The sequence below is a fragment of the Pundamilia nyererei genome, unplaced genomic scaffold, assembly GCF_000239375.1.
Source record: "Pundamilia nyererei isolate P.nyererei 1_Seehausen unplaced genomic scaffold, PunNye1.0 scaffold00010, whole genome shotgun sequence".
Taxonomy (NCBI): domain Eukaryota; kingdom Metazoa; phylum Chordata; class Actinopteri; order Cichliformes; family Cichlidae; genus Pundamilia; species Pundamilia nyererei.
Window position 1 is genome coordinate 5,735,930 of NW_005187411.1, and position 26,065 is coordinate 5,761,994.

A 26,065-nucleotide genomic window follows, 5' to 3' on the forward strand; every position below is an offset into this window, starting at 1 on the left:
CTTTCCTCAATATTTACAGCACACACAAAAAAGCAGTAATTCAAATTATTATTACATGCACATCTGTGCTTGTTGACATCCTCTGACTGGGCTCAGTGAACCAGCAGGAGGCAATGGGCTGTAAAATAAATCCTGAAATGAAAGTAAAAGTTCAGCTACTTAATTTCTTTTTCTTTTTTCTTTCTTGACCGGCTGGTTCACCTAACTGCAGGAGTGCTCTTTTTCTTTATTCTTTAAACACCACTCTCTCCCACTCTGAGGGTGCTGTACCTCCTCTATCCATAAATGCCACGATCAAAGTCTTCACTTTATTGGTGTTAGACTTGACCTCTCACCCCACTCTGCCAAATGTCAGGACTCCACATCTCTCTGGTCCAGCTGTTATAAATAAAGGGCTGGGGTCCCAGAACTTGCACATCCCCTGAATCCAGGATGTCTTGTAAACGGCCTCTCAGACATGACCTTACTGAGAAGAGAAGGTCGTAATGCCAAAGCAGGCTGATAGCAGATTGATTCAGTGCAAAAAGTGTCAGTGCACTTACAGCAATCAGCGGCAGGACTCTCAAAGCTGGTGGTTGAAAATAAAACATTTTGCCCCTTTAAATTTTTGTTGCAGATCACCCCGACCAGCAGGAGCAAATGTTCAGGTATTCTCACATGGCTTTTTTTTTAAATACATGTTAGAGTCGGGGTATTTTAGTGCTATTTCTGTGCACAGTTTGAGAAAGGTCATAAGAGTGTTCCTGCTTTCAGCAAAGCCTCAATGTTGTTTTGTTGAACTGTCCAGCAGAGGGCAGAGTAAGACTGTTTAATCCATTGATCCCCCTCATCTTCCACCCCCGCCTCTTCCTTTCTGCTCACATCCCTCTTATGATAAACTTTAAAAATCTATTTTTCTTCCACTCGCTCATATTTTACCCCAGAACGAGAGATGGCACTTTTACAGCTCAGGATGATTTGTTTTCTTTCTTTGTTCTACGAGCAGTTCCCCCTCTTTTTCTCCTTCTGTCTGCCAACTCAGTGGCTCTTTGCCCTGCATGGCTTCCCCCTCATTCCAGCCTAACATTCTCTCTCTCTCTGGAAGAGGCTGTCACGGCCAAATCGTGAATTTATGCACCCATGGGAGACGTCTGCAGCTCTCCATGACTCCAGAGACTGAGAACACACAGACTTGTGAGCTTCATGTGTACATATACATTAGACATGTGCATGCTTTACACACACAAAGGCATGAACACACACTTCTGAGGTATCTCCTTAAAATGCCAAGATTTTAGTGCCTCGAGCACAAAGCCAGCTACCAAAAGCCTCCCCCCTCCTTTTTTCAGAGCAGGCTGATTCTGTGTATATGGCTTAATTTCAGCCACCTGTAGAGTTTCCACATTTGCTTCACAGTCTACACTCTCAATTTATGTCTGTGTAACCCAGGACAGCTCAATCCCCTGGCTCTCTGCCCAGGTACACCCTATAGCTGCAGCTAATGAACCATAGCATTGGTGCCAAACTGTGGGGCGGGAACTAACAAGAGTATGGTCCAGATATGGTGAAGCCCATTCCCAGCGCTTGTGACCTCGGTGAGAGAAATCCTACGGGGCCAGTCTACACCCCTAACACGCTTGCTGCACTACCACAAACTCAATTACTCTCATCAGTCATTGGGTCCAAGCAGCAGGACTAACCCCCGTGCTACAGTCCAGTCACAAGACCCCAGCTTCTCCTCAGGTAAGGCTGTGCACACACACACACACACACACACACACACAAGGCTGGCCTCAAACAAGAGACTCTGACATTACGTAGTGCTCTCTGCTCTCTTAAGCCCTTCGGCCACAAACATACCCTGTTATTCTTCTTTATCAGCTTATTGGGGGGGGGGGGGATTCTGAGTGTAGAGGAGGTTATGGTTTTCAAATTTAAAAAAAGAAAGAGGAAAAGGACTGACAAATAAAGCATGATGTTGTGAAAAGAAGAATGCAACTGTGAGAGTGGTGTGAGCTGCTTTGGACAGAGGAGCAGAGAGTAGAGGATGGTGGGGGCCCTGTCACAGCCCCTCCAGGGTAATTGGCTCCAGATGTGAGGCAGCGTGGCCCCTGCGCCAGAAAGGCGTCAGGGCTGCATTAAAGGCTCAGCGCAGGGCTGATGGGATTGCAGGGACACAAACTAACCCCTGCTCCCAACCAAAAAAAACAGAATCCCACACTGCGCTGCTGACCACTGGGCCTCCATCGGCGCTCTTCCTTACTCCTCAACCTCTGGTCGTTACATGCCAAATTGACAAACCACTACAAAGCTTTTCCTTGTAAAACTTCCCTTGTTTATTTATAAAACCTCCTCTTTCACTCTTGACCTTGATTCCAGTCCTGAAAACATACGGCTCTGCTACAGAGGTGTATTGTGTCTCGAGGACTATATAGGGACTGCAATCTTGGAGTCAAGTTTATTTTTTTAGTCATTGTGTTGGCCCTTATTGTGAACTGGCAAGTGATGCGTGTGTCAGTCAGTTCTTCCCCTTTATTCGAGAAAGTGACGAGTTTGCTGCACACAATGGTTTTCAGTTAATACACAGCTTTGGGGACTCCCAGGTGAAAGGGCTGAAGGACATCACTCATCTACAAATGCAGCACGGGCTTGTCTGAAGCACGCTAGCTGAAAAGCAGGAGCAGATGATGTTGTCAAACTGCACCATGTCACATATAAAGATCTCTAATCGTGTTTTTCTCCTGCTTTGAGGCCTTATTTAAGCAATATGATATTTAAAAAATCATAAAGAAATAAGGAGTATAAATGGGTCACACTCTCCTATGACCAAAGCGTGTACTCTTTCAGAAAGAGTGCTCAGAGTGAGGAATGCTCTTACTGTGACACAAAGAACATGTTTACTGATAGAGCATGGAAATTGATTAAAAGCAGAAAAGCGGCATGGAGTGAATGTAGATGGAGGGAACAGAGAGAATGGGAGGAAAGAGGAAAAAAATAAATAAATGGAGAGCACTTCATCAGTGATGACACTTGCGTATTGATGGCGTCTCTTCTGAGTTGCAGTCCCCACCGTGACTAACAAGGACAGCCACTCATCATGCCAACCGGCATTTAAAAAGCTCATGTGAAGCACCTTTCAGCCAGGAATGCCTGTTGAACAAGATTATGCAGGCGAACAGAAAGCAGATGTTGTCCGCACTGAGATTTTCAGTTTCTGATGTCCACCACAACAGAAAATTCAATTTAATTTAATTTATAAAGACACCAAATCACAACAACAGTCACCTCAAGTTGCTTTGTGTTGTAAGGTAAAGACCCTACAATAACGCAGGGAAAACTCCAACAATGAGACGACTCCCTGTGACCGAGCACTTGGCAACAGCGGGAAGGAAAAACTCCTTCCTAACAGGAAATAAAGACGGAAACAGGTTCAGGAGGGGCAGCCGTCTGCCGTGAATGGGTGGGGTGAGGGGAGGGAGAGAGAAGACACACTGATAACAGTCTCCAGCCACCTGTAGAAACGTAGATAATACTTTCTGCATATCTAATCCAGTGGTTCCCAGCCTGTTTTCACACACAGGATGGGCAAAGTAGGCTGAAGGTCAAAGTGAGGACACCAGGTTCACCCTTCTCCTGATTTCCAACAACAGAAAATGATTTTCAAAGAACACAGCCGACGCCTCTTGAAACAATACAAAAGTGGCGGCTGCCAGCAGGAGCTTAATTCCGGCCCACCATCGCTCCTCTGCTGGCTCATTCCATCCTTTAACCCTGGGAGATGGTGCTGTCATACTGCTGGACATGGGCCCAGGGTGTGAGTGAGTTTAACTAAACAAAAACACTCCCACCTCTGGGCCCGAGGACTCGGGACCCAGTCAGATCTCCATTTAAAAAAAAAAACAAAAAAACCCAGCTCTGGTTTGAGTTAACATGCATTTTTCCAGCTCATTATAAACCTGGAAAAATATCTGAGCATGTGGTTATCTTCACCTAGTTAGGTTTTGATAAAACATAGGACGCCTGAGTTTCTGTGAAATGGTGCCGACCTGGACTGCTGTGGACACAGTCTGACACCAGGTGGCAATCTTGCTCTGCTTTTGTGTTCAGCATAGAGGTTTGTAAATGATCCCGTGCAGGAGAAGGTCAGGATTCTTAATTTCTGTTCCTATTTGTCAGAAACACTGTTGTTTTCCCACTTCATTTATAGCTCCTTTATCTGGGGACTTTCTCACTGGCATTTCTTTAAATTATTCCTTCAAGCCCAAAATTATTACAATTATTTGGAAAAAAATGTACTTCAGTATTTTTTTCTGCTGTCATACTTCATTGCTTCTACCCCTCATGACAACCAAATATATATGTTCAGCTGTGGTGCCCTTTATTTCTGGGAGTGTCCTTAAGAGGGGTGGATTGAAGCACGGGGATATTCCCTGCATTACCGAACCTTGTTTTAAAAAAAGGAAAAAAGGGTGGCGTGAAAATCCTGCAGCCGCTGCTTTCTCGCAGGGATGGCGGGGGCCAGCCTGCCTAATTCCTCAGATTAAAAGCAGCAGTCGGGTGGCCGTAGGTTCCAGAGGCAGCATGAAGACAATCTAAACAGCATCATGATTAGAAACGTACAGAGCATGTGGCTTTCATTAGCTACAGGCTGAAAACCACAGTACAACTGAGGAGCGGGGCCTCAGCGTCAGCAGTGTGCCTGCCAATCAAACAAGCAGACATGTTTTGACTGATGAGCTTTCTAGAAAACCGATAAAGACATTTTAGTGGTTAAATAGAGCAAAACTGACATGTCATTACATAAACAACGTCTCTTTTATCAAGTGCTGGCAATTTGATACAATCTAACACATCATTCTAAATTAGGCCCACATGGCGTGCGCTATAATGAACCAACAAACTGATCACCGGTTTTATCACATTCACCGCAGTAGACGATGGAGCAGAAATAGTTTTACCTGATTTTAGAGTGCTCAAAGCTCAAAGACACTCAAAACAAATGCCCCAAAAAATAAATGTGATCCATAAAACCCACTGTGTTTACAAATACATATAGTGTCACATACAAAATTTAGGAAAGCAGTAAACTTCGATGTAGTCTTCATCGGGTGGTCAATAATTTACATAAAGTGCAAAAATCGCAAACACAGAACAAGTAGAAATGAAAAAACAAGCACATTAAAGTAAATTTACAGCTTTGTATCACAAACCCACACATCAGATTTGAAAAAAAAAAAAAAAGACAAGACTTGCCCTGAATTTGGTACAGTACAAAGGTCAGTGCGGTACAGGAGATGTAAACATTGAGCTGAGATTGTTTTTTTTCATGTTCTTTCCAAATGTCGAATAATTTTATCATAAATAAATGCCTGGGGGCGATGCTGTTCCCTTTATTTATTCAACTTTCAGTTTGTTTGGTGCGCGCTTCATTTTCTTTGGTTTTGTTGTTGGTCTGGGGGAGGAGACCAGAAGGGGGCTAGGAGCTCTTTGCCCATGTGATGACGATAACACAGAAACTGATGACTCCCATAATCACGCCAAAGACCACGAGTAGTGCAGCCTGAGAGAGGAGAAAGAAAAGAAAAAAAAATCGAAATAATTACCAGATTACCTCAAAATATAATGTATGCAACTTCATCGCCAGATCTTCTATTTACAGAAGAGCTCATTTACCCCAACAGAGTCGAAGGACCTGAGGGGCTGCCTGCTGATTTTGAGGTAGAAGATGCCCGGAAAGACAAATAAGAGGCAGCTGGATGTTGTTGATCCTGAGGAACAAACAGGAAAGGCTCATGATAGGAGATTTATAAACTGTTTGAGCAGGACTCCAGCCATTAATTATGTATAAGCAGATACTGCAGTTCTAGCCAGTACAATCAATAACTGTGGGCTACTGGGATATTGGCAGCTTATAATGCCTGTTCATATTTAAAAGGTTACAGGTAAGGAAATAAAAATATATCTATAATTTATGAACAATATAATATCTATTGATATACACCCCCCCCCCACTCCCATATGTTAAAAGTATTTTCAAAGTACCACATACCTACTACTCCAAACACATTTCTGATATCAGGCACAAAGATGGCGAGTATCAGCACCACACACAGGATGGTTAGAGTTGCAGCGATGTGGATCAGCCAAGAAAAGGCACGCCCCCCGAAAAGCATCAAAATTGCAGCTTTACGGGCCTGCAGCAAGCACACAGACACAGACAGTACTCATTCAAGCTGAAAGCACTCGAGTGTTATTGCAACTAAATGTCTTAAAGCAGAAAGAAGGAAAGTGAAGTAATCTGCTTTTCTGGCAGCTGTAACACAGTAACAGAGCCAGATGAATTTTCTAGGCGACAATAAATTTAAATTGATAAAGTGAAAGAGTAAAAAGGTGGAACTGAAAAATAAAACCATCTTGATCACAATAACAACATAAAAATGATCAACAAAGCCTTCAAGTATTTTCAGTTCAGTTCTTCAGTTTCACAGTTTGAGTAAAAAAAGAAAAAAGAAGAAGCACTAAACAAACCTGTGTGGAAAAAGCATCGTTATTATTATTATTATCATCATTATCATCATCATCATCATCATGATGAAGCAGGTCTACTCACAGGGAAGTGTATAAGTGGCACAGTCAGCAGCACAGACAGGAGGATGGCCAGTCGAACCGCTATCACCATGATGTCCCGGGGCAAGTATGCATCATAACTGAGGAGCAGCTCGGATTCCACGTGAGCTAAAAGTTAGAAGATGAAAACAGAGATGGGACAATGCTTTCCTTTGAATGAAAGTGTCCCTGATGACTTACCGTAGAAGGTGAGGTAGCCAAACAGCGCAGAAATAAAGTACAGCAAGAAGCTGAGGCTGATGCCGATATTCGTGACCTTCTGCATCCTGGCTTTGGTAGGTCTGAAAGACAAAGCGATAATAATGCATTCACGTGACAAGCACCTATTATGGTCATTTCCAGCTCCATATTTTATTCATAGACTTAGAATAGCTTTAAATGATACATAACAATTATAATTCATCTTATTATCCTATCCTGGGCCTTGGTGTAGCCCCTAAGTCAGGTCATTTAACCTCCTCTCCACATAGAAAGCAAACTGTAGGAAATGCATGTAGAGGAGCCTAAAGCCTGAGCTTCTGACTCACGCATCCTCTAACTACTTGAAACTTTGCCGTGTTTAATATAAGCAGCTGTTTTCTGTCATAACTGGATACATATGACAGAAAACAGGCAAAAATAGTAGAAATAAACGCGAAGCTGACCGATCCAGTTCGCAGTAGATCGGCAGGACAGCCGTGTGGCACAGAAAGGAGAAGGCCATGGTGGGGATGGCATAGGCACTCTGCAACACAAACACACACACACACACACACACACATCAGTCAGAGCACAGCCGTCATTAACAAATTAACAACCTACTCAGTTACACTGGAGGGAGGAGGTAGGTGGGTCAAGGTATGGTCCTCATAGTAGTAATTACTGCTTGGGCTGCTAAGAGTGAGGATGCAAATCGAAAAGTGTGAACTTTCTGAACTTTTCTTCCACTAAATGCATCTTATACTACGTGCAAGTATACATCTATAGTGCCGTGTCAGCACATTATAGGAAACGGTCGAGAAAGCGTAAATCGGTGTCACGTGTCAGCTGCGTAGTGTGCTTGAGCTCCACATGTACAGGTTACACTTCACAGGTGAGAGTGTGACCTGTCAACACAGTGGAGCAGCTGCAGCAGATCTACGTTTAACAGCTTCTCACTGCCACCTCAAAGCCGCCGCGTGTTCAGTGCCAAGGAAAAACGCTGGTTTCCTATACGTACCTTACTAGAGATGACGAAGAGTTTTGGAGAACACTCTGAGTCAGAGGAATTTGATATCTGGAGAAACAAGGTGAAAAAAAGTGAGCCGGTTATTTCTAGAAAGAGATGAGTTCAGCAGTGCTGCTGCAAATAGTAAAGCTTCATTTCAAGCTTAAGGGAAACAAGTATTCTAATATAGCTCATAGCAGGTTTTTTGTATGGTCTGTTTAATTCCTAAAAGGTCAGAGTTGATTTCCAGGATCAGGAAAGGTTATCTGGACTTCCTGTCCTTCAGGAACAGCATCAGTTACCATACACAGATCTGTGCAGCCTTCTCTGGTCCTCATCAGCCTGTGCAGACACAATCAGTAAGCTCAATCTCCTGGGCTTTCCTCTTAATCCCGTGCCCATGACCTTCTGGACCATACTGCACCAGATCTGTGTTGTTTTCAAAAGAGTATTTATGTGCTGAAAGAAATGCTGTTCTTACCTTCAAGGCACCTGAAAGGGACGTTATATTGTGGGGCAGTGGGCAGGGGATGGACCATTTCTTGACCACGACCTACACGAGATAATAAATAAAGTCAAAAATGAAAAAACAAACAAACAAACAGATGGACGTATGGAGGTTCGTGTCAGAGCTTACCACAACTGCAAAGTACAGCATGAATAAGAAGGCGAGACTACTAGTGTATCCCAGGAAGCCTGTAAGGACGGGAGAAAGATCTATCAAAAAGCAACCAAACAAGAAAAAAATAAATAACACGCTTGAGGATCGCTTAACGTACCAATTTTAGGCAACAATGACAGAGGTAGAACGACACAAAGTGTGATTATGATCAGAAGCAGCCTGCCATCCTCATACCAGGCATTTCTGGAAAATAAATAAATGAATGAATGAATAAAAACAGCAAGGGAGTGAACTATTACAGGCAAGTGAACTATTACAGGTTAACACTGAATTAAGCCACGTTTTATTATCAGGTCAGGGATAGGAGAGAGTATTCTTCCATGCCTTAAGATGGGCCGGCTCTGGAAATTTGTCTCCATTTCGTGCTCAAATACAGAGCGACAGATTCATCATGTGGTATGAATTAAAGGCTTTAGCTCTTGCAAACCATAACAATTATGTAATTCACATGCAAACGTTGTGTCGCTCCATCAGATGAGACCACATTTCACTTGCTGGGTTTTTGGAGAGGGGGAATAATATTTTCCTTTGCCGAGGGATAGCCTTGGCAGTTCATTCGAGATCGGGGAGTAAAATGAGGAGGAGGAGGGGGGTGGGGGCTTGGCGTTCGAGGTGACACATGTGGAAGGCATGCCGGCTCCACCGGGGTCGGTCGAGACGGATGCTGCCCGGCTCTCTGCTGCGGATTGTATGCGGGGTCGTGAGGGACTGGCTCCACCGCTCTTTATGGGGGCTTCCAGAGTCAAGCAGCACCTGCTCTGACAACATCAACACCCACTGACCCCTGTTTGGCAGTTTCACAGCTGTGGCGTTACCATAGGCGCTGATGGATTTGTCTCCGCATCTACACCGTTTCTACCCTGTAACTGGATGTCACCGAGACCTCTGCTCTGACCTGGACTCTCTCTGGTCCAATCAGGTCTGCTCCAAGCCAAGTTTACACAAAGTATTAGACCCAATCTTAATTAGGGCGAGGCCGGTTTATTTGCACATTACTTTTCAACAAGAAGCACTTTAAATTAAAGAAAAAAAAGCTCTCATTCCTGCAGACATTTTTGTAAAAAAAAAGAAAAAGGGATCTCTGGAGGCTGCAGGCTTACTGTAAAGTTACAGGATACCTAGAAGAACCATGAAATGTGGAACATTTCACGCTATAACGAGATGCAGGATAGCTCTCGGTTAAAGCCGGAGCACGACTGCCAATGAGTCAATCTCGAACATCAGCATAAATCTGGCCGCGCACAATCCCAGATCCACAGCTGTCCGTGTCTTTGGCCTTGAATTTAAACGCGATGAGAGAAGCGGGACACACGCAGTCTGTTAGCAGCAGCGCAGAAAAGATTGAGCGTGACTTTGTTTTCGCTCTGCCATATTATGATAAATGAGCCAGATAAAAGAAACGCGTTTTAATATAAAACAACTCATTTATTTGGGCTTTGATGGAATCGAATGTGCGCGTCTGTTAACATCTCAAAGCCGCTCATTAACAGAAATGTTTTGTTTCCCTCAGCAGTGAGCTGTAATTAGAATGGCAAAACTGATATCCCCTTGTATCAGTCTGATTCCGGGGAACATGTGTGAGAGATTTTGGGGGGTGGGGGTGAAAGGAGAGCGCTAATACAAAGCAGCTGTGTGTGGAAGATTCAGATGTTGACGGATAGGGCTGAGAGCAGCTACAACTCTTGCTTAAACCAGTGTGGCCAATAATAAAGTGATAGAAGTTACATTCTTTGCCAAGGACTTCTCTGCAGGCATGTCCACGCAGACCAATGAAAGGCACTGGCTGCTGCTGATAGGTGATGAATGGCTCTCGTATCGGGAATACATTTCCTGTGGGCATGCCTCACGCTACACGACAGACAGAGAAAACATTAGCAGTGTATTTTGGTTTAGCGAGGGAGCTTCCCCGACATTATTCATGCGCTTCTTATTGCCCGACTAATTCCAGTTTGTGTAGCTTTGTGGCGCACAAGTGTCAAATTTGACTTATTTAAAAAGGCCAAAAAGTATAATCTCCAACATCATGGGAACAGGAATGACTCATTCTTTATCTCAGTGCAGCTAATTCAAAAGAATGACTTTGTTCAACCCGCAGCTGTGACAGATTTTGAGCTGAATTTCTTTTTTGGCAAACGAGGGAGCTCACAGCGCTGGATATACCCACCCTGGGCTGTCTGCACTCAGGAGGCTGTTGATGGCTGCAGGAAGCTCCGACTTCAAGATGAACAAATAGGATGACATGGCTGAGAAGCGAGAGAACAGAAAGGGTTCAGAAATTGAGTGTTTATTTTTAAAAAAAAGAAAGAAAAAAAGCCCATAATCACACCAAGCTACTAAATCATAAAAACAGCAGATGAATGTGTGCTGTCACAAGCAATCATAAGCTGCTGTGTGAGGATGATGAGCGTTTTTCCAGTGTGAGGAAATAGCAGGGTGGAAGGGGGGGGGGGGTTACTACGGCTCCAATGCAAACGGGTGGGGCAGGCAGCTCAAGGGGATCACCGGCAAAGCCCTTGGCATAGAGGAGCGGACATTATGCAGGACTTCCAACTGCTGGAGACCGCGAGTGGCAGCCAGGACGAAGAAGTGCGAAGGGGGGAGGAATGCTAACAATAATGATCTCTGACGCTAATCCAGGTACTTCTCCCCCTTTCTCCACCTCACTAGGAAAAAGGATACTTCCCTGTATGCACAGGCAACCAATCAGAGAGAGAGAGAGAGAGAAGGGGGGGGGGTCACTTTTTGTGAGTATTAGAAGCCCCAAAAACAAGAAAGCAAGCAAGAAAGGGGGAAGAGAGCATCATCAGAAGTGAGCGCGTTTGGTATTCAGATGCAGTGTGTGGCCAGTTATAAAGGGAGATAATGTTAAGGGATTTAGATTTGTGAAGCCACGCTAGCCAGAGTTAGTTGGGCCCTTATTGCCTCGGAGGGCAGATCTTGCGCTAGCCGTTAAATAAGCCTGGCCTTAATCCCCCAGATCCTGTATTTGTTTATGAAAGAAAATTCCCCCAGCAACACTTCGGCCCACACAGACGCACGGACATTCCCTCTCTGAGAATAACTGCAGACATTTTATGTAAGCGCTCAAATCTGTCAATAAGATGTTACTCTGAGGCTGCGGGGTTTTTTTTAGCGGATTAATCAAAAACGTACCCTGGGAGAGTTCATCCGTCAACTTAAAGAAAGCATGAAAAATTTTTTATATTATATGTATCGTTTTAAGCCACAGACAAATAAAGACATGCTGACAGAGATCACACACAGCAGACATGATGCAATGGTTTCGTTCGATGCAGCTGGTTACTGTAAGTATAACACCACATCTGTGGAAACTGCTGGTGGGACAGTATTTGCATCTTTAAAAAAAAAGCATGGAGGAAAAAAAAAACCCTGAGTGAAGAGAAAGCATTGCCAAGTGGTAAGAAAACGTATTAGAATAATAAGTACGTATGTAAACTTCAAGAAAAGTTGACCTAAACCTTCTGTGTGTGGTCAGCAAATAGCGGCAGAGTGTGCTCAACAAAGGCCAGAGCCACTTTCATTTCATTAAGGACAAGGGCCGAAGCCGGCTGTGAGAGCCCTGGGCTGGTCAGTAATTAAGGTCAATTGGCCCATCAGCCTTTGGCAGTGCAGATGAATGTTTACCCAGAGTGAGGCTAATTGCACTCTTATAAAAGGGGCCCGGGGTATAGACAGATGCATGCTGGAGTGCTGGCTCTCACACTCTCACACATATTGCCCCCATGCTGGGAAAACCGCACACATACCAGAGGGCACGGCAATAATCCACTCAGCCGTCCCACTAATGACTGCAGAGGAGCTATCACCTCAGCTCTCGACTGTCTGGGAAGCACGGTTTGTGGCTGAGGAATGACAGTAAGAGAAAGAGAGAGAGAGAAGTGAGGGGGTGGGGGAAATAAAGGGAGGGGTCCCATTAGGCTACTCCACACACAGACGGTGGGAGTGGGTTTACCATCAGCGATCAATTAGAGGAGAAGTCGTGTTTCAGGCTCAGGGGAGGAGACAGCGGCTGCAGGGTCAGAGGTTATCAGGGAATCGAGATAATAGCCACACAGGAGGGTGGCTGTAAAACACCAGCCATTTGAGCACCAGCAGGAGGCGCTATCTACCTCCAAAATAAACTGACCATAGTCTGACCCTGCAGCACTCCTCACCCTCTTCACCACCCTTCTCCTATAAAAGCCCACAAAAATCAGTTCCTGTCCAGCATGTCAGAAATGATGTATGTAACTGCACATTGAACCGGGGGCTCACTTACCACCGATATTTTGGATAAGAATAGCGATTCCAACCAGAACCTAAAAAGACAGTCAGTGTGAGCAAGTTCTCTGGTCACGGTGGAAAAACTTGTAAAAACTTTTTGGCAGGGCAAATGTGCAGCAATCCAAAAATCAACACTTACTTTTCCTGGTTTTTGTAAGGCTTTCCCTCCGAGGTCTTCATATGAATTGATACCTAGAGCCAAGAAGAAGAGGGAAAAAAAGAAGAATCAGACATGAAAACGATGTCAGGATGACTATCGCATCACAAAATTCTTCATGGAAAAATGGGATTATCTGGTTTTTATCTCCTCTCTTTGCTCCTGTAAAATATTATTTAAACATCATCTGAAGTTTCTCACAATGAGGATGCAAATAATAAGTAAATGGAACAGGGGAAAAAAATCAAGTGAGGGTGTTTAAATGTAACAACTCTGGATGAAGCCCCCTGGATACACCCACAGAGACGTGTTACCCTGCATCCCACCCACCTGTTTGGTCACAGAGCTTCAGCAGGAGGTGTATAGAGTACGCAGCCAAGCTGGACACCAGCACCAACAGGATACTGGAAAAAAACGTTTCTCATCATATCTTTACAAGCACGTATCAAATTGTAAAGCAAAAATAAACACTGGGAGACACAGTTTTAGATGCTCTATAGGAATTATAACAAACTAATCCAGATATCGTCTGGGATACCAGGGGTCAAGTCATGCATTTTTCTGCCTTACGCACCGAGAAGATTCTTACCAAAACCCAACTATTCCAGTGCTAGCCATGGCATAAGCTAGACCCAGTATGCCGCTGCCCATGATTGCGTTCATCAGGTTAAACACAGAGGAGGCGAAGGAGGCACCTCTGCCTCTGGATAGCACAGCTCCCTGCACATATAACACACAATATAAATAGCATGAAGAAAAAGATGCAGCAGAAGAAATCTGATTATTTTTGTAAGAGCCTCAGGAAGATTACTCATGACAGTATTAAGAACAACTGGCTTGCCCTGATGATGGATGTCATGAAAAGAGCACAGCAGTGGCATGGAGGATCAGGGAATGGAAATGGGAATGGATGGAGAGGGATTTGAGCTGCTGGCTGTGGGACAGCTGCCTGAGCTCAGGATAAGGGGAGCTGCCCAAACTGCTTGACCTCTCTAATGGGGGATATCCTGGACAGAACGAGTGGCAACTCTTGTGTCAGTGTCACAACAAGCTTAGATTGACCTTCAGGCTGTTGCAGTCCCCCCTGTTACAGTACTGAGAGACAGGAAGTGAACTAAGACCCAAAATTAATAAGAATATACAATTTAGCTGGAGTTTATTGTAAAGCATGGCACACTGAGGTAAAGCTTATCCCAGCTTGCACAGGGTACAATTCAACACAGTTGGAAGAAAAACAAGCAGAAATCAAACCACTGTGATGGATGTTTGGAGACAAAGTTAGAGAGCCAAAGCTGAGTTGGTTTGGACGTGCAGAGGAGGGAGAGTGGATATATTGGACAAGGAATGTTGAAGATGGAGCTGTCAGGCAGGAGAAAAGAGAAAGACCACACAGATTGTTGATGGATCTATTCAAGGAGATCATGCAGAGGGTTGGTGTGACAGAGGAAGATGCTAAGGATAGGCTGAGACCGAGGCAAATGATCTGCTGTGGTGACCCCTAAACAGAGTAGCCAAAGGAGGGAGAACATGTTGTTTTCAGTACTTTGCAAACATGTGTACGTCCAGATTGAGCCGCATGTTCACACCATGAAGACAAAATTTATGGTAACCCTCACATACTCTCACTGAATCAACAACACACACCACACACTATGTCTTGCTTAGATTTGAACTGTAACTCTATATTGCTCACTGAAATCAGCCACATAAACTAACAAAATCAAGCTAGAAAGAGTCTCTCATTACCTTTAGACAGACAAGCTAAAACTTCTAAACTCTCTAAACATACATTACTGATGTTTTAAAAATGACTGTAACAGTCATTTTTAATATAATGCTGTAATACGGGTGAGGTCAAAAAGTTTTTGTCTGAAGTTAAAATTCTAAACACTTAAGTGGGCACTGAAATAGTCTCTGTGTCACAATAAAGTCTTTATCTGCATTATCAGTGCACTGTTTTAGCTTCAAGTAGCTTCAGCAAACAACATTAAATTAATCTAGTCTGACATCAAATCAAAGAATAAGTGGTTCGAAGGCTGAAATATGATTTTGGTTTGTTGTTTTTTTCCCCCCCATTTTCCCCTGCACACTATTAAAATGGCACATTCTGAAGAGGTGCAGATGGAGACACTTTGGTTTCTGCAGAGTTTTTGCAGGATTCATCAGCAGCTTTGAGCAGTCTGTCAGCGTGTATGTGGACAACTGATTTAATATAACCACAACAACATCCTCAAATGAGGGACTGACAGTAGAATTGTCCATTTAACTGTGAAACCATGGTATGTAATTAAATCACGCTTCTCTTTCACACCAACCCTCTTCCTGTCCTTGACTACATCCATAGTCTCCTCTGAGGTCTTCCTCTTTCCCTTTTGCCTGGCAGCTCCATCTTCAATATCCTTGGTCTAATATAGCCACTATCCCTCCCTCCAAACAGTCCCGACTTTGTCCCTGTGATGTACTCCTTTCTAATCCTGTCCATCCTGGTCACTTGTCTCCAAGCACTCTCTTCTTCACCTCTCTTGCGCCCTGTCTGGTCCTTTGGATTTTTAACCAGTGAAATACTGAAATAATGCCAGTATATTAAAAAAATCATATATTTGTCTACTTCAATTTTGGACATAATTTATTAGCAAAAAAAAGACAAAGCCCAAAGGAAACAAAGTTAGAGATTAGCATGAGAGGGGGGAAAAAGAAGAAGAAAGAGAGGTTCTGGTGTTGGGTGTACTTTCACTGCAAGTGCTGACACAGGCAGAAAACAGATGAACAAGCAGTTCAAAACAAGCACGTGATATTTTTCCTGGACATTTTGACAGCCTGATTTACTGACAACACTACAAAAACCAGCCATTTTAACTACTGTAATTCACAGTGTATTATTAAATTAAACACAAAAAGTCACTGTTGATGTTTGACTTTTATTTTTTTTAAATTTGGACCATTTAAAATATGTTTATTGAACTGTGATTTTAGATTTGTTGCAATTATTGCTACCCTTTCGCCAGATTTATCTTGAAGAAAAAAAATAATTTTTTATCTGAGATTGAAAATGTCTCTTGGATAAATAAAGTTATATAAAACACATAAATTCTTCCTTGTGACAGAAACACATTTATTTTCTGTCTCAGACTGTAGATTTTAGGTCAGCAAGTCATTCAGCGCAGTTTCACTTTTGGGTCTTCGCCTGTTGTTTTACCTGTAACAGAGGTGCAGTCTCTTCGGTGTCCTGGGCGGTGCGTTCACGGACCACGTCCACATCGTTGTTGATGCTCATTGTGGGTGGGGAACCGAAGCGGGAAACAAATTTATTAGTGTAAAAAAAACAAACCCTCGCAGATTGAGAGGAGACGGGGAGCCGCAGAGTTACGATACCATCTCAAACTCTCCTCCTCTAAACTTGTCAGCTGATCACTGTTGATGTTGAGTCACGTGCCTCTTATTTCCGTCGCGTTCTACACGTCAGAAATTACACCGTGCAATCAAAATGCGAGTCGCTGCTCGCTTGACCAATCACCGCTCGACTGTGGTCGACGTCTTATGACGTAGTTCAAGCATGCCTGTAATCGGAGGATGTTGAGGTGAGCTGTCTGGATCTGGTTTATCGTTAGTGGTTAATTGTATACTTTTGTTTTAAGCTTTGTTCTGATAATTTGAATGTTTTTTTCTTTTCTGCCTGATTATTACGGCGTTATTATGTTCGTAGGTTTCTCGGCAGGATCTTTGTATCTGCACAAACTCAAAGGAGCCTGAATCCTGCCACTGTGCACCGCTGCTTTTGCTCTGCAGCGTATCCTTGCTTGGCTGTGAAGCCCATAATGGAGCCTAAACTGTACCGACCCCCTCCAGAGGTCCGGGGTATGACCTCTCTGGACAAAGACGCCTTCACACAGACTATTACAGTCCCTGCTCTACGGGTGCCCATTGGGGTCTTAAACAAAGTAGTGAAAAGCCTAAAAAAGTCGAGCATCCAGCGCCCTGGTGTGCCCAGGGTGGTTCAGGACAAAGAGCAGAGTAGCGACTTTCGCTTGGTCCTGTTGGACCCTCGCAGAGTCTCCTCACCGAGCTCCTTCAGTGAGACTGAAGCTGAGGCTCTGAGGTCGTTCAGTGTCAGTGAGGAGCTCCACTACTATGAGCTGAAGCTGACCTATGACAACCTGAAGAGCGAAGAAGTGCTGGAGGCTGTGCTTCCCCAAGGTCAGGATGTGACCTCTGCGTTCAGTCGGGTGGGCCACATCGCACACATGAACCTGAGGGACCACCAGCTCACATACAAGAACCTCATAGGTGAGAGGCTGCTGCCTGGACCGCGGGAGGTTTTATTACAAACTCAAGTATCTACACGTCTTTCTGCTTATTTATTCACTTTATTTTTTTTAATGTGTCACCCAAACTTACCTGTGTCTTAAAATGTCAAAATGACAAGTACATCTGACTAAATACAGCTAACAGAAACAGTGGATCAGCTGGGATCACCCATCATTTCCAAATTTACAGTAAGGCTTCTTTTCTGTGCCTTCTCTTGCAGGTCAGGTGATCATGGACAAAAATCCTGGTGTCACCTGTGTGGTCAATAAGACGAACATAATCGATTCCACTTACCGCAACTTTAAGATGGAAGTGCTGGCTGGAGAGGAGAACATGGTCGCCAAAGTATGTGTAGTTCCACAGAGCCCTCTGTTTCACACTTGTTGTTATTACATATGTTCAGTGCACAGGCTAATCGCTGTCCCGATCCCGATCCAGGTGAAAGAAAACGGGGTGACGTACGAGTTTGATTTCTCTCGCGTGTACTGGAACCCTCGGCTGAGCACAGAACACCAGCGGGTGGTGCAGCTCGTCAAGCGCGGCGACACTGTGTTTGATGTCTTCGCTGGCGTCGGACCCTTCGCCATCCCAGCTGCTCGCTTAGGTGCCAGCATCTTAGCCAACGACCTCAACCCAGAGTCCTACCGATGGCTGCAGCATAACTGCAAACTCAACAAGGTGGAGAGCAAAGTCAGAGCCTTCAATCTGGACGGCAGGGCGTTCATCCGGGGACCTTTAAAGCAGGAGCTGCCTGTACTGATGAGGGGAACATCTGCCGTTCATGTGGTGATGAACCTGCCTGCCTTAGCTCTGGACTTCCTGGATGCGTTCAGGGGCCTCCTGCACCACCAGGAACCTCCTTGTGATGAGAACCTACCTACAGTGCACTGCTACGGCTTCTCCAAAGATGATGACCCTGACACAGATGTGGTGGAGAGAGCTTCCCGCAGCCTCGGATTCCCTCTGAAGAACCGATGCTCTGTGCATTTTGTGCGCAACGTGGCTCCCAACAAAGATATGATGTGTGTGAGGTTCACACTCCCTAAAGACGTCCTCTTTGGAAGTGATGCTGAAGAGTCAGGTAAGGAATCACTCCTTCTTATGAGGTCTTTTCCAAAAGAAAAGGCTCAAACATCCCATAAATGTGGGAAGAAGAGGCATTGAAAATAAACAAGAGGAAAGCATGTTTGTCTTTTATTATGAAACTATTTCCTCAGTTTTCTGTCATAACATTTTAAGTTCCCACTTTACTTAGACATTACTTAGCCCATAGTGTGAATTTTGGTAAAGCATGAATACCTGTGTTTGCGCTGTTATATGTGCTGAAATTCCAGAGCTAATTTTCAACGTTGGCACAGAGATGGTTTCTATGATGTTTTTTTCTGTTTGTCTACAGAACAAATTGAAGAGCCAGCCTCAAAGAGACAGAAGTGTGAAGAAACTACAAATGCAACGTAAGGATAAATATCGACTTGGCACAATGAGGACCATGAGGATCAGCGTAGGAGCTGACTTTATTTTTTGCACTTAAATATTGTTTATTTGAAGAAGTCACAGCTCAACTTTGTGACTAAGTCATTTGCATTTTCTTTTTTTAAATTCTGGCCTGCGTTTAATTTTAAAATAAATCTGCAAAATGACAGACAAAACCTCAGTGTTCATTGCCATTTATTTAAAAAATAAAGTTTGCACAAAATTTAAAAAGTTACATACAACATACATATAAGTCAGAGCACTCCCCACCCACAGCAGCGTAGTGGTAGTAGTGCAATATTTAAAGTCTTTTCAGTCACATTTCTAACTGGAGTAGCTTCTTCAGCCTCTCAGAGGGAACAGCCCGCTGAACGCGTCCTGGATGGCGCGATAACACGCCAAACCTGAGGTGTATCCTCCAGCTGTGTCCTGAGTCACGGCGGCCCGCACGTGATTCAGATACCTGAGAACAAATAGAAAGCTCTGCTGAGTAACGCAGGTTGGATATGTTAGAAATAATCTGCCTGGCCGGCACCCCGAAGGCTGCTTTTAAAGACTCTTCCTGCGAATGTAGCCTGAGTTTAAGTTTATTTTTGAAGGTTTTTTCCCTCCTTCTCTCTGGTACCCTTTGGCCCTTTGATGAGATCAGCAAAGACGGACGTAGACATACACTGACAGTGGAACACCTTGTGCCTAAAAGTCTCTCCGACATGGCTCTATTAAAGTATTATAGCCGTTTTTATTTTTTCTAAGTGCTTACAGATGTATCCTGCCAAACCTCCTTTGCGGGGATCTTAAGCAAACGCGAACGTCACTGTTTATTTTCACAATCGTGCACAGGCAGAAAAAACAGTCACAGTGATAGCTGCCTCTCTACTTAAGTGCTCCGTCCCTTCCCAGTCGAGTAATTTCTCAAGTGTGTATTGTGCGCTTAAAAAGCGAGCCGTACCGTTTTCTCTTTCGTGTTACTACAAAGCAAAAAAAAGCAAAGGCCGCCAGCGATCCAGACAACACGTAGCCTTGCCCATCAATACTGCCCAAACCTCTCACGCCCCCCCGTCCTGCCATAGTCCTGGCAGAGGCGTCTAAAGCCCTCACACGAGTCTGGCTTTGTGGCCCCTGTTCCTGTGAGCTCGGTAAACTTCAAAGTGAAAAGTGAATCAAGAGCACAGACAGCACTCTGATTTCCATGCTCATTCAGGCTGCTTTACAGAGAAACCTAACACCTGCAGGGAGGCTCAGAGAGACTGACAGAGCCGAGGTGTATGTGAATGAGAGATGGATGAGGGGGGAAAAGGTGTTGGCGATAACGCTCGCTGCATAGATCGGATTTTGCTTTCTGTTGTTCCTAAGAACCCAATAAAAACATTGAAAATGAAGGTGAAACATGCTTGGTAGCATGTCTGTGACATTAAAAACACAAACACCTCACAACAGAGTGAAAATAACAAGGAGGACAGCACAAAATGTCAACCAGACGGTGCACACAAAGACCACTAGAGAAACGGCACACAAGTTCAAAACAGGAGGCCCAGTGATTAATAATAACTTCATTAGGCCCAAGCTGCTGTAGCCTGTCCTTCAGAGCACTTGAGGGAGGTCTTCTCATATGGCTTCCTGCATCAGATGAGTGCTATCTATTGATTATATTGTACTGGGCCTTTTTAATGGTGAAAAAAGTGGGCTATTTACAGCCTGGCTAAGTCTGCTCTTCCTGCTAATCTAATCCCCAAGCTACTCATGTGGTCATTCCTTCCAAGAAAGCTGAGAGCTCTGTGTAACTTTATACCTGCCTGCCCCTAAGGAGGGAGAGAGCGCAGAAAGAGAACATGAAGGAGAGGGAGGAAGAGTGTAGTTGAGGGGGTTGGGAAGAGGAAGGAGGGGAGGATATGGGGGGGAAATCACCTTTGGGTATCATCATCACAAACCCTCTTCTCTTAAACTAACCCTGCCTGCCCTCCGCTCACCCCTAACACCCGAGGTTAGTTCAGTTCTGCTCCATTAACTCGGCGGATAATATCCGCATCTTCCCATAAAGGCTAGATGTAAGTGAAGCTGAAAGATAAACTTCACATGACTGTACTTGACAGGACAGACCAGCAACAGAAGACGTGCAACAACAAGAATGCCTTTTTTCTTTCTTTTTTTTTTTTGCCAAACACCAACTTACGAGAAAAAAAAAAATTACTTGTGAAATAGACGCTTTGCTCCCCTCTGAACACTACTGCTACACTGTGTGCACCAATGCTCCTTCACCCCATCAGCTCCTCACCCCCCCTCCTCTCTCTCCGAGGACTGGACTGCCTTTTGTTTCGCAGGGCGCTGAAACCCAAGCCGTTTCGGCCGGTAACATCTTTCACTCTCCGGGCCCCACTGGAGCATTAGCTGCAACTCGATATGGGTCTTTTCAAAGCTTCGTATTATTGGGTAAATATGGGTCACTTTGGGCTCGCCCATTATGTCGCTAAGGGGGAGGCGGGAAAGGACGGGTGCAGGTGATGAAGACGACTGAATGACACAGTATGACACAGTGTGAGTGTTAGGACTGCAGTTGTCACAAGGGAATATGTAAAGGGGGTCGAGGTTTGACTCCAAAGAGTGATGTGTGTTATTTTCTCCAAAAAAAGTATCATGACTTTAAGTAAACAATACTGTAATATTCCCCATATGGAAAACTCCCTCATATACAAGTCTAAGAGTATAATTTACATAAAAAGGTGGAGCTTTTGCAGTTTTCTCACACAGCAAGATTACTTGATTTCTTTTAGCATTCACAAAAGCATAACAGCTGATAAGTGCTTGCATTATTTTTCAACCTCTGACTCTCACCATCTGCTGCTACCCTTTGCTTTAAGAAGCCATGTGCGGTTGGATCAAAACAGTTCCGAGTTAACAGTGTTTTTTTTTCCACTTGGGTCTGGAGCTCTGAATACCTGGGCAATGTCTCCTGCTAATGCTAATAACCATCAGAGGCTTTCCTGACGGGACCCCGAAAAAGTATTCTCCACTCCTGCTGCCTGGAAAACACTGCAGAGCCCCATCTCTAATTCAAAGTGAAAAGATAAGTGGTGAAATGTTCCGGCGGGTTTCCGCGCGATTTCCAGCTGAGAATGTGTGGCTCCTCTTTGCGTTTGGATCAGGGACGCCGCTCCCGAGCGAAGGGTGTTGGGGTTCTTCAGGGAAATGGCTGCGAAGCTGGGACCCTGAAGGGGAAAAACTACAGATACTACAAGGAGGTGCAGGCTGCGCTGGGCCTCTTGTCTAGACTCCATGTGTTGGCTAGAATTAGATTAAGAGGAGATGTGTGGAAGCCTGAGCTTGATGGAAAAGAAAAGAGGCCTGCAATGCCACAGTGACTATTTTGCCAAGCAGACACTTAATCAACATACAAACCACAAGGCGGACGCACATGACAGAAGAGCAATCTGAATCAGCCTTAAACAATGCTCACTGCAGACCACTCTGTGTGGTTTGGCTGCTTTCATACATTCTTGTTTACCATGCGGCAAGTTTAAGGAGCGAAACAGGCTCCTACATACATGAAATTCTCAAGTCTTGACTTCTTCCTACACTACTGACCTGAGAGCAGAGCTCAGACTGACACCTGTCTGATTTTACAGACCTATCGCTGATCCGGGGTCACCACTTGTTTTTACAGCACCAAAGATCAGACGCTTTCTGGATTTAGCCTGTCGTCAACGTGAATCACGGCCCAAACAGGGTACAATGACTTTCAGGCTGCCCGGGAGATAAACTCTGTAATCAGCTGAACCGACACTGGAAGGGGGGGAAAAAAACAAAAAAACATCTACAGATAAATCAATAAACTCTACCCCGTCTTGCTCCAAGGACTGGAGCCTCATTAGCTATGTTTATTAAAGAGATGGAGCTTAAACTTTGTGTGTTGAATACACAAAGAGGGCAGCGGACAGGCTACTGCGTACTTCTAAAAGACAAGTCATGAGTCTGCAGGGCGACGGTGTGAATGTCCGGAAGTCTTCCTTTAGCGCTTTGCTCCGGCAGCAGCAGTTGAGGATTCCTGGCCTGGGAATGATGGGAGTTTGGGTGGGTAAGGGGGGGGGGGGTGTTGTACAGAACCACACACCTGCCAGATGATTTGTCATTATAGAGGGGTCAGCACTCAGCTGTCACCCCCTAATCACCCATCCAACCCCTCGAGTCACCACCCCCCCACCTCCACCTTCACCCACTAAACTCCACTCTCCAGTCCTCCCAAAACACCCCCTGCATTCCTCAGGCAGCTCCGGTTTCACTCACAGCACTGCTGCTCAATCTGCCCCTCCTTCCCTACACTCTGCCCTGAGAGAAAATGTACCCCTGTGAGAGACACACAGCACACTGAGCGCATTGTGTGGATGTGCGATGCGTGCTCATGCCCCCCGTGTACGCGTCTACGTGATTCACATGTGCTTGAATACATGTTTATCCAACGGCAGAGCTGTTTGTATCGATACCGAAAGCGAACCGTTGGAGCCGAGTTTTTAAACCAGAGGAGAATGTGTGAATTGGTCCAGGCTGTGGTCTACGAAACAAAACCCCCGCAGACAAGCCAAACACAGAGAACTCTCACAGGTATACTATATCTGTCAACAGCAGTCTTTCATCACTGTGGGTCATAGGTCACACTCTTTTCCATTGAATGCAGCTTCCTCTGGGACATGCAAGTGTGTGTGAGTGAGATCCTCGGCCATTATTCTATCCACCGTCTACCAGATTATCTCAAGTTGTGCTCCGTGAGTGTGTCTGAGGGGGGCTCAGTGCGGTTACGTCATATCCTCAGACGCATACAAACCTCTTATCCATTATCATGCGTCTTATCATCACCACTGATAGTCTCTGCATCCCACAAGAGAGGAGGAGAGGGAGGAGAGTATTGCTAACACTTACCTTCTTAAGGAGAGACCATGTTTAGAGTGTTAACAGAAGCTTTGGGTGACACTTGACATTAACGCTTATAGAAATACATTCTCGTGTGGAGTGACTGACAGCCTGTCCTCGAGAAGGCAGCTTGTTGCTATCAGTGATAATTAAGAGGTGCGCTTGTTTTCATTATGAAGGGCAGCATTGCTGAGGTGGCCACCATAAAAGCAGATAGTGCAACTTCTGCCCAAAATCAGCCACACTTCCTGGACTAAGCCATCACCTGTCACGACTCATCTTGAGCTCTTAGATCTTGGCCCTGCACCTCCTATATCCAACCTGATGGGGGCAATAGAGGCTGGCTGACTGGCTAGGCCGCCACCTTCACAATTAATTGCAGCAGCCTTGAGAAGTGTATAAGCATCACGCACACGCGTGCGCACACGCACACACACACACACACACACACACACACACACACACACACACACCATCTTTCTTTTGTCTCCCGAGCTGCCACTTGATAACTTTGCCCCCTGGAAAGCTTAGAAGAAGAAAGAGGGAGAGGGGAGGATAATGACATGACATCAGTGTCATCGTTAACCAAATGGGGCTGTACACAATGGAAGCACATATGCTGACCAGTGAATGGCTGCTAGCACAAGACACACCCATACACAGAGCAAAAGGAGCCTTGACAGTTGGATGTAACATTCAGTGGATAGATCACTGATACACAGAGGAAGAAAAGCCTTTTCCCATGGGGGGTGCGGTCTCGTATGCAGTTATCAGTTACAAAAGACCCCGAGGCACTGGTAAAAAGGCAAAGAGGATTTCAATTAGGAAGAAAAACAAGAAAATAATAAAGAGGGAGAGACAGAAGGAAAAAAAGGAAAAGGAAAGGTACCACAGGAGGAGGGTTTAATTCATACGTCACAGTGGAGAAGTACCTCCTCCCCTGAGGTGTGTGTGGCAAGTCCCCACAGCTAAGCCCCACATGACAGGAGTTTGTTTTGTTTCTCCAGCTCTTAAGAGGGAAAAATGAGCCAGTTAATCCCCCTGTACATTACTGGACCCTTTGCCCCAGGGATGAAGAGCAGAGGAGAGGCACAGAATTCCAGTCAGTCTGTGTGTATGCATAGTTATGAGCCCCATCAGACTCAAAATCAAAGCGTGCAACTCTAGACAGTGCATGGATGCAAACCACTACAGAGATCAGTGTGTTAAAATAGGCAGGAGACATCACCTCACCCTCCACTGGGTGTTGACCCTGCCGCCGCTAGGCTGTGATACAAATAAATCTGAAAGCAAGAGAGGCTGTTATCCTTGGAGTTCCCTGCTTGTTGTTGTCTCCTTTGCTGGCAGCGAGTAGCCTGACTGGGCCTGGCCTGGCTTGATCTCACAAGGAGACTGCTGGTCTGCCTCCAGAGGGGAAACAATAACACTAAAAGCAGGCCTCTTTCGAATGACCAGAATACACACTAGACAAACGGACCTCCCCCTTCGGTCGTTCTGTTACGCTCCCTCCGTTTCCGCCCGCTCTTTGGGTCAGAAATGACTCACCCGCAACTAAAAAGCTTCTAGTCAACTACAGTGCATGCTTATTTTGCCTCATACTTCAAGAGAAAATCAATATTTGCACAGATCTATGGGAGGGAAAACAATAGTGATGTGGCCTCCTCCAGCTCTGTCTGTTAATGGTCTGTTTACTGAGGCAGACAGGATAATGGTCTGGGTGTTGGCTGGTGGTGAATCAGACGGTGGCCACACTCCACTCAGTTTCTGATATAGTTAGTAACAAGAAGTGTACGCATCTGTGTGCGCAAGGAACTTAGACTCCAAGTAAGGTGGTGGATATGTGCTCTAAATAAAGATGGGGCATTCTGTTGACACAGACAGGTTTGCAAGTCAAATAGCTGGCCTCAGGCTCCCACACTTTTATACTCTCTTTTGGTTATGCAAATTTTAAATCTGTGTCTCATGGCTGCAGTCAAGCTATCAGATCTAAGCTGTAGAAACACTTGAACGGTCGTTGAAGCACTTCATTGAACTATATCGTTACTAGCAATGCTGGATCTAGTAACAAGACAATGGCACGTGCATTGACTGTGTCGTATAGGAGAATAGAGGAGATCAGATCTCTGGGAAACCAGGTCCACCTTTATGTTATGGTGACAACTCCAAGGTATTTGAGAAACAGTCCCACTGTTATGCAAGAGCAAAATAAACAGTTTCCCATAAACGGTATTGTTTGGCAGCGTCAGAGAATATTGTAATTGGCGCAGTGAGAGCAAAATATGGGCCTTGAGACATTATCTAATAGTAGTAAAAGTAGATCAAAGCCCACTGCTCTCAAAAGAGTTCATCTGAGGTCACACTCACCGGTGCCTCACTCTCCGGCTCATAACTTAAAGCATCAAAGCTGTGTTTGTGTGGGAGAGAGTGTGAGAGTCTATGACTATTTGTGGCCCAGCATACGAGAGTCTCTCCA

At 44.8% G+C, this 26,065-nt stretch overlaps 3 protein-coding genes across 3 annotated transcripts in view; 1 reads left to right on the plus strand and 2 right to left on the minus strand.

Annotated features, from left to right (window-relative positions):
* Positions 1-4,772: 4,772 nt before the first annotated feature.
* On the minus strand, positions 4,773-16,341 carry slc38a6 (solute carrier family 38 member 6). The gene is made up of 16 exons (XM_005723969.1): positions 16,112-16,341; positions 13,505-13,635; positions 13,246-13,319; positions 12,898-12,950; positions 12,754-12,793; positions 10,639-10,717; positions 8,572-8,657; positions 8,430-8,488; positions 8,274-8,345; positions 7,805-7,861; positions 7,251-7,330; positions 6,787-6,887; positions 6,590-6,714; positions 6,029-6,173; positions 5,653-5,747; positions 4,773-5,539 (listed from the first exon to the last, which is right to left on the minus strand). Exons 1-16 carry the CDS (start codon positions 16,187-16,189, stop codon positions 5,456-5,458), a joined length of 1,359 nt encoding a protein of 452 aa, XP_005724026.1. The 5' UTR covers positions 16,190-16,341; the 3' UTR covers positions 4,773-5,455.
* A 92-nt stretch (positions 16,342-16,433) lies between these two features.
* Positions 16,434-18,825, plus strand: trmt5 (tRNA methyltransferase 5). Its single transcript, XM_005723970.1, has 5 exons — positions 16,434-16,493; positions 16,619-17,199; positions 17,441-17,565; positions 17,659-18,301; positions 18,617-18,825. Exons 1-5 carry the CDS (start codon positions 16,486-16,488, stop codon positions 18,676-18,678), a joined length of 1,419 nt encoding a protein of 472 aa, XP_005724027.1. The 5' UTR covers positions 16,434-16,485; the 3' UTR covers positions 18,679-18,825.
* Positions 18,826-18,852: 27 nt separating this feature from the next.
* The window catches only part of mnat1 (MNAT1 component of CDK activating kinase), a 34,041-nt gene continuing 26,828 nt past the window's right edge, over positions 18,853-26,065 (minus strand). Inside the window, exon 9 of the mRNA XM_005723972.2 lies at positions 18,853-19,156. Within this exon, the coding sequence (XP_005724029.1) occupies positions 19,036-19,156 (121 nt within the window). The 3' untranslated portion in view covers positions 18,853-19,035. The remainder of the gene's footprint in view (positions 19,157-26,065) is intronic.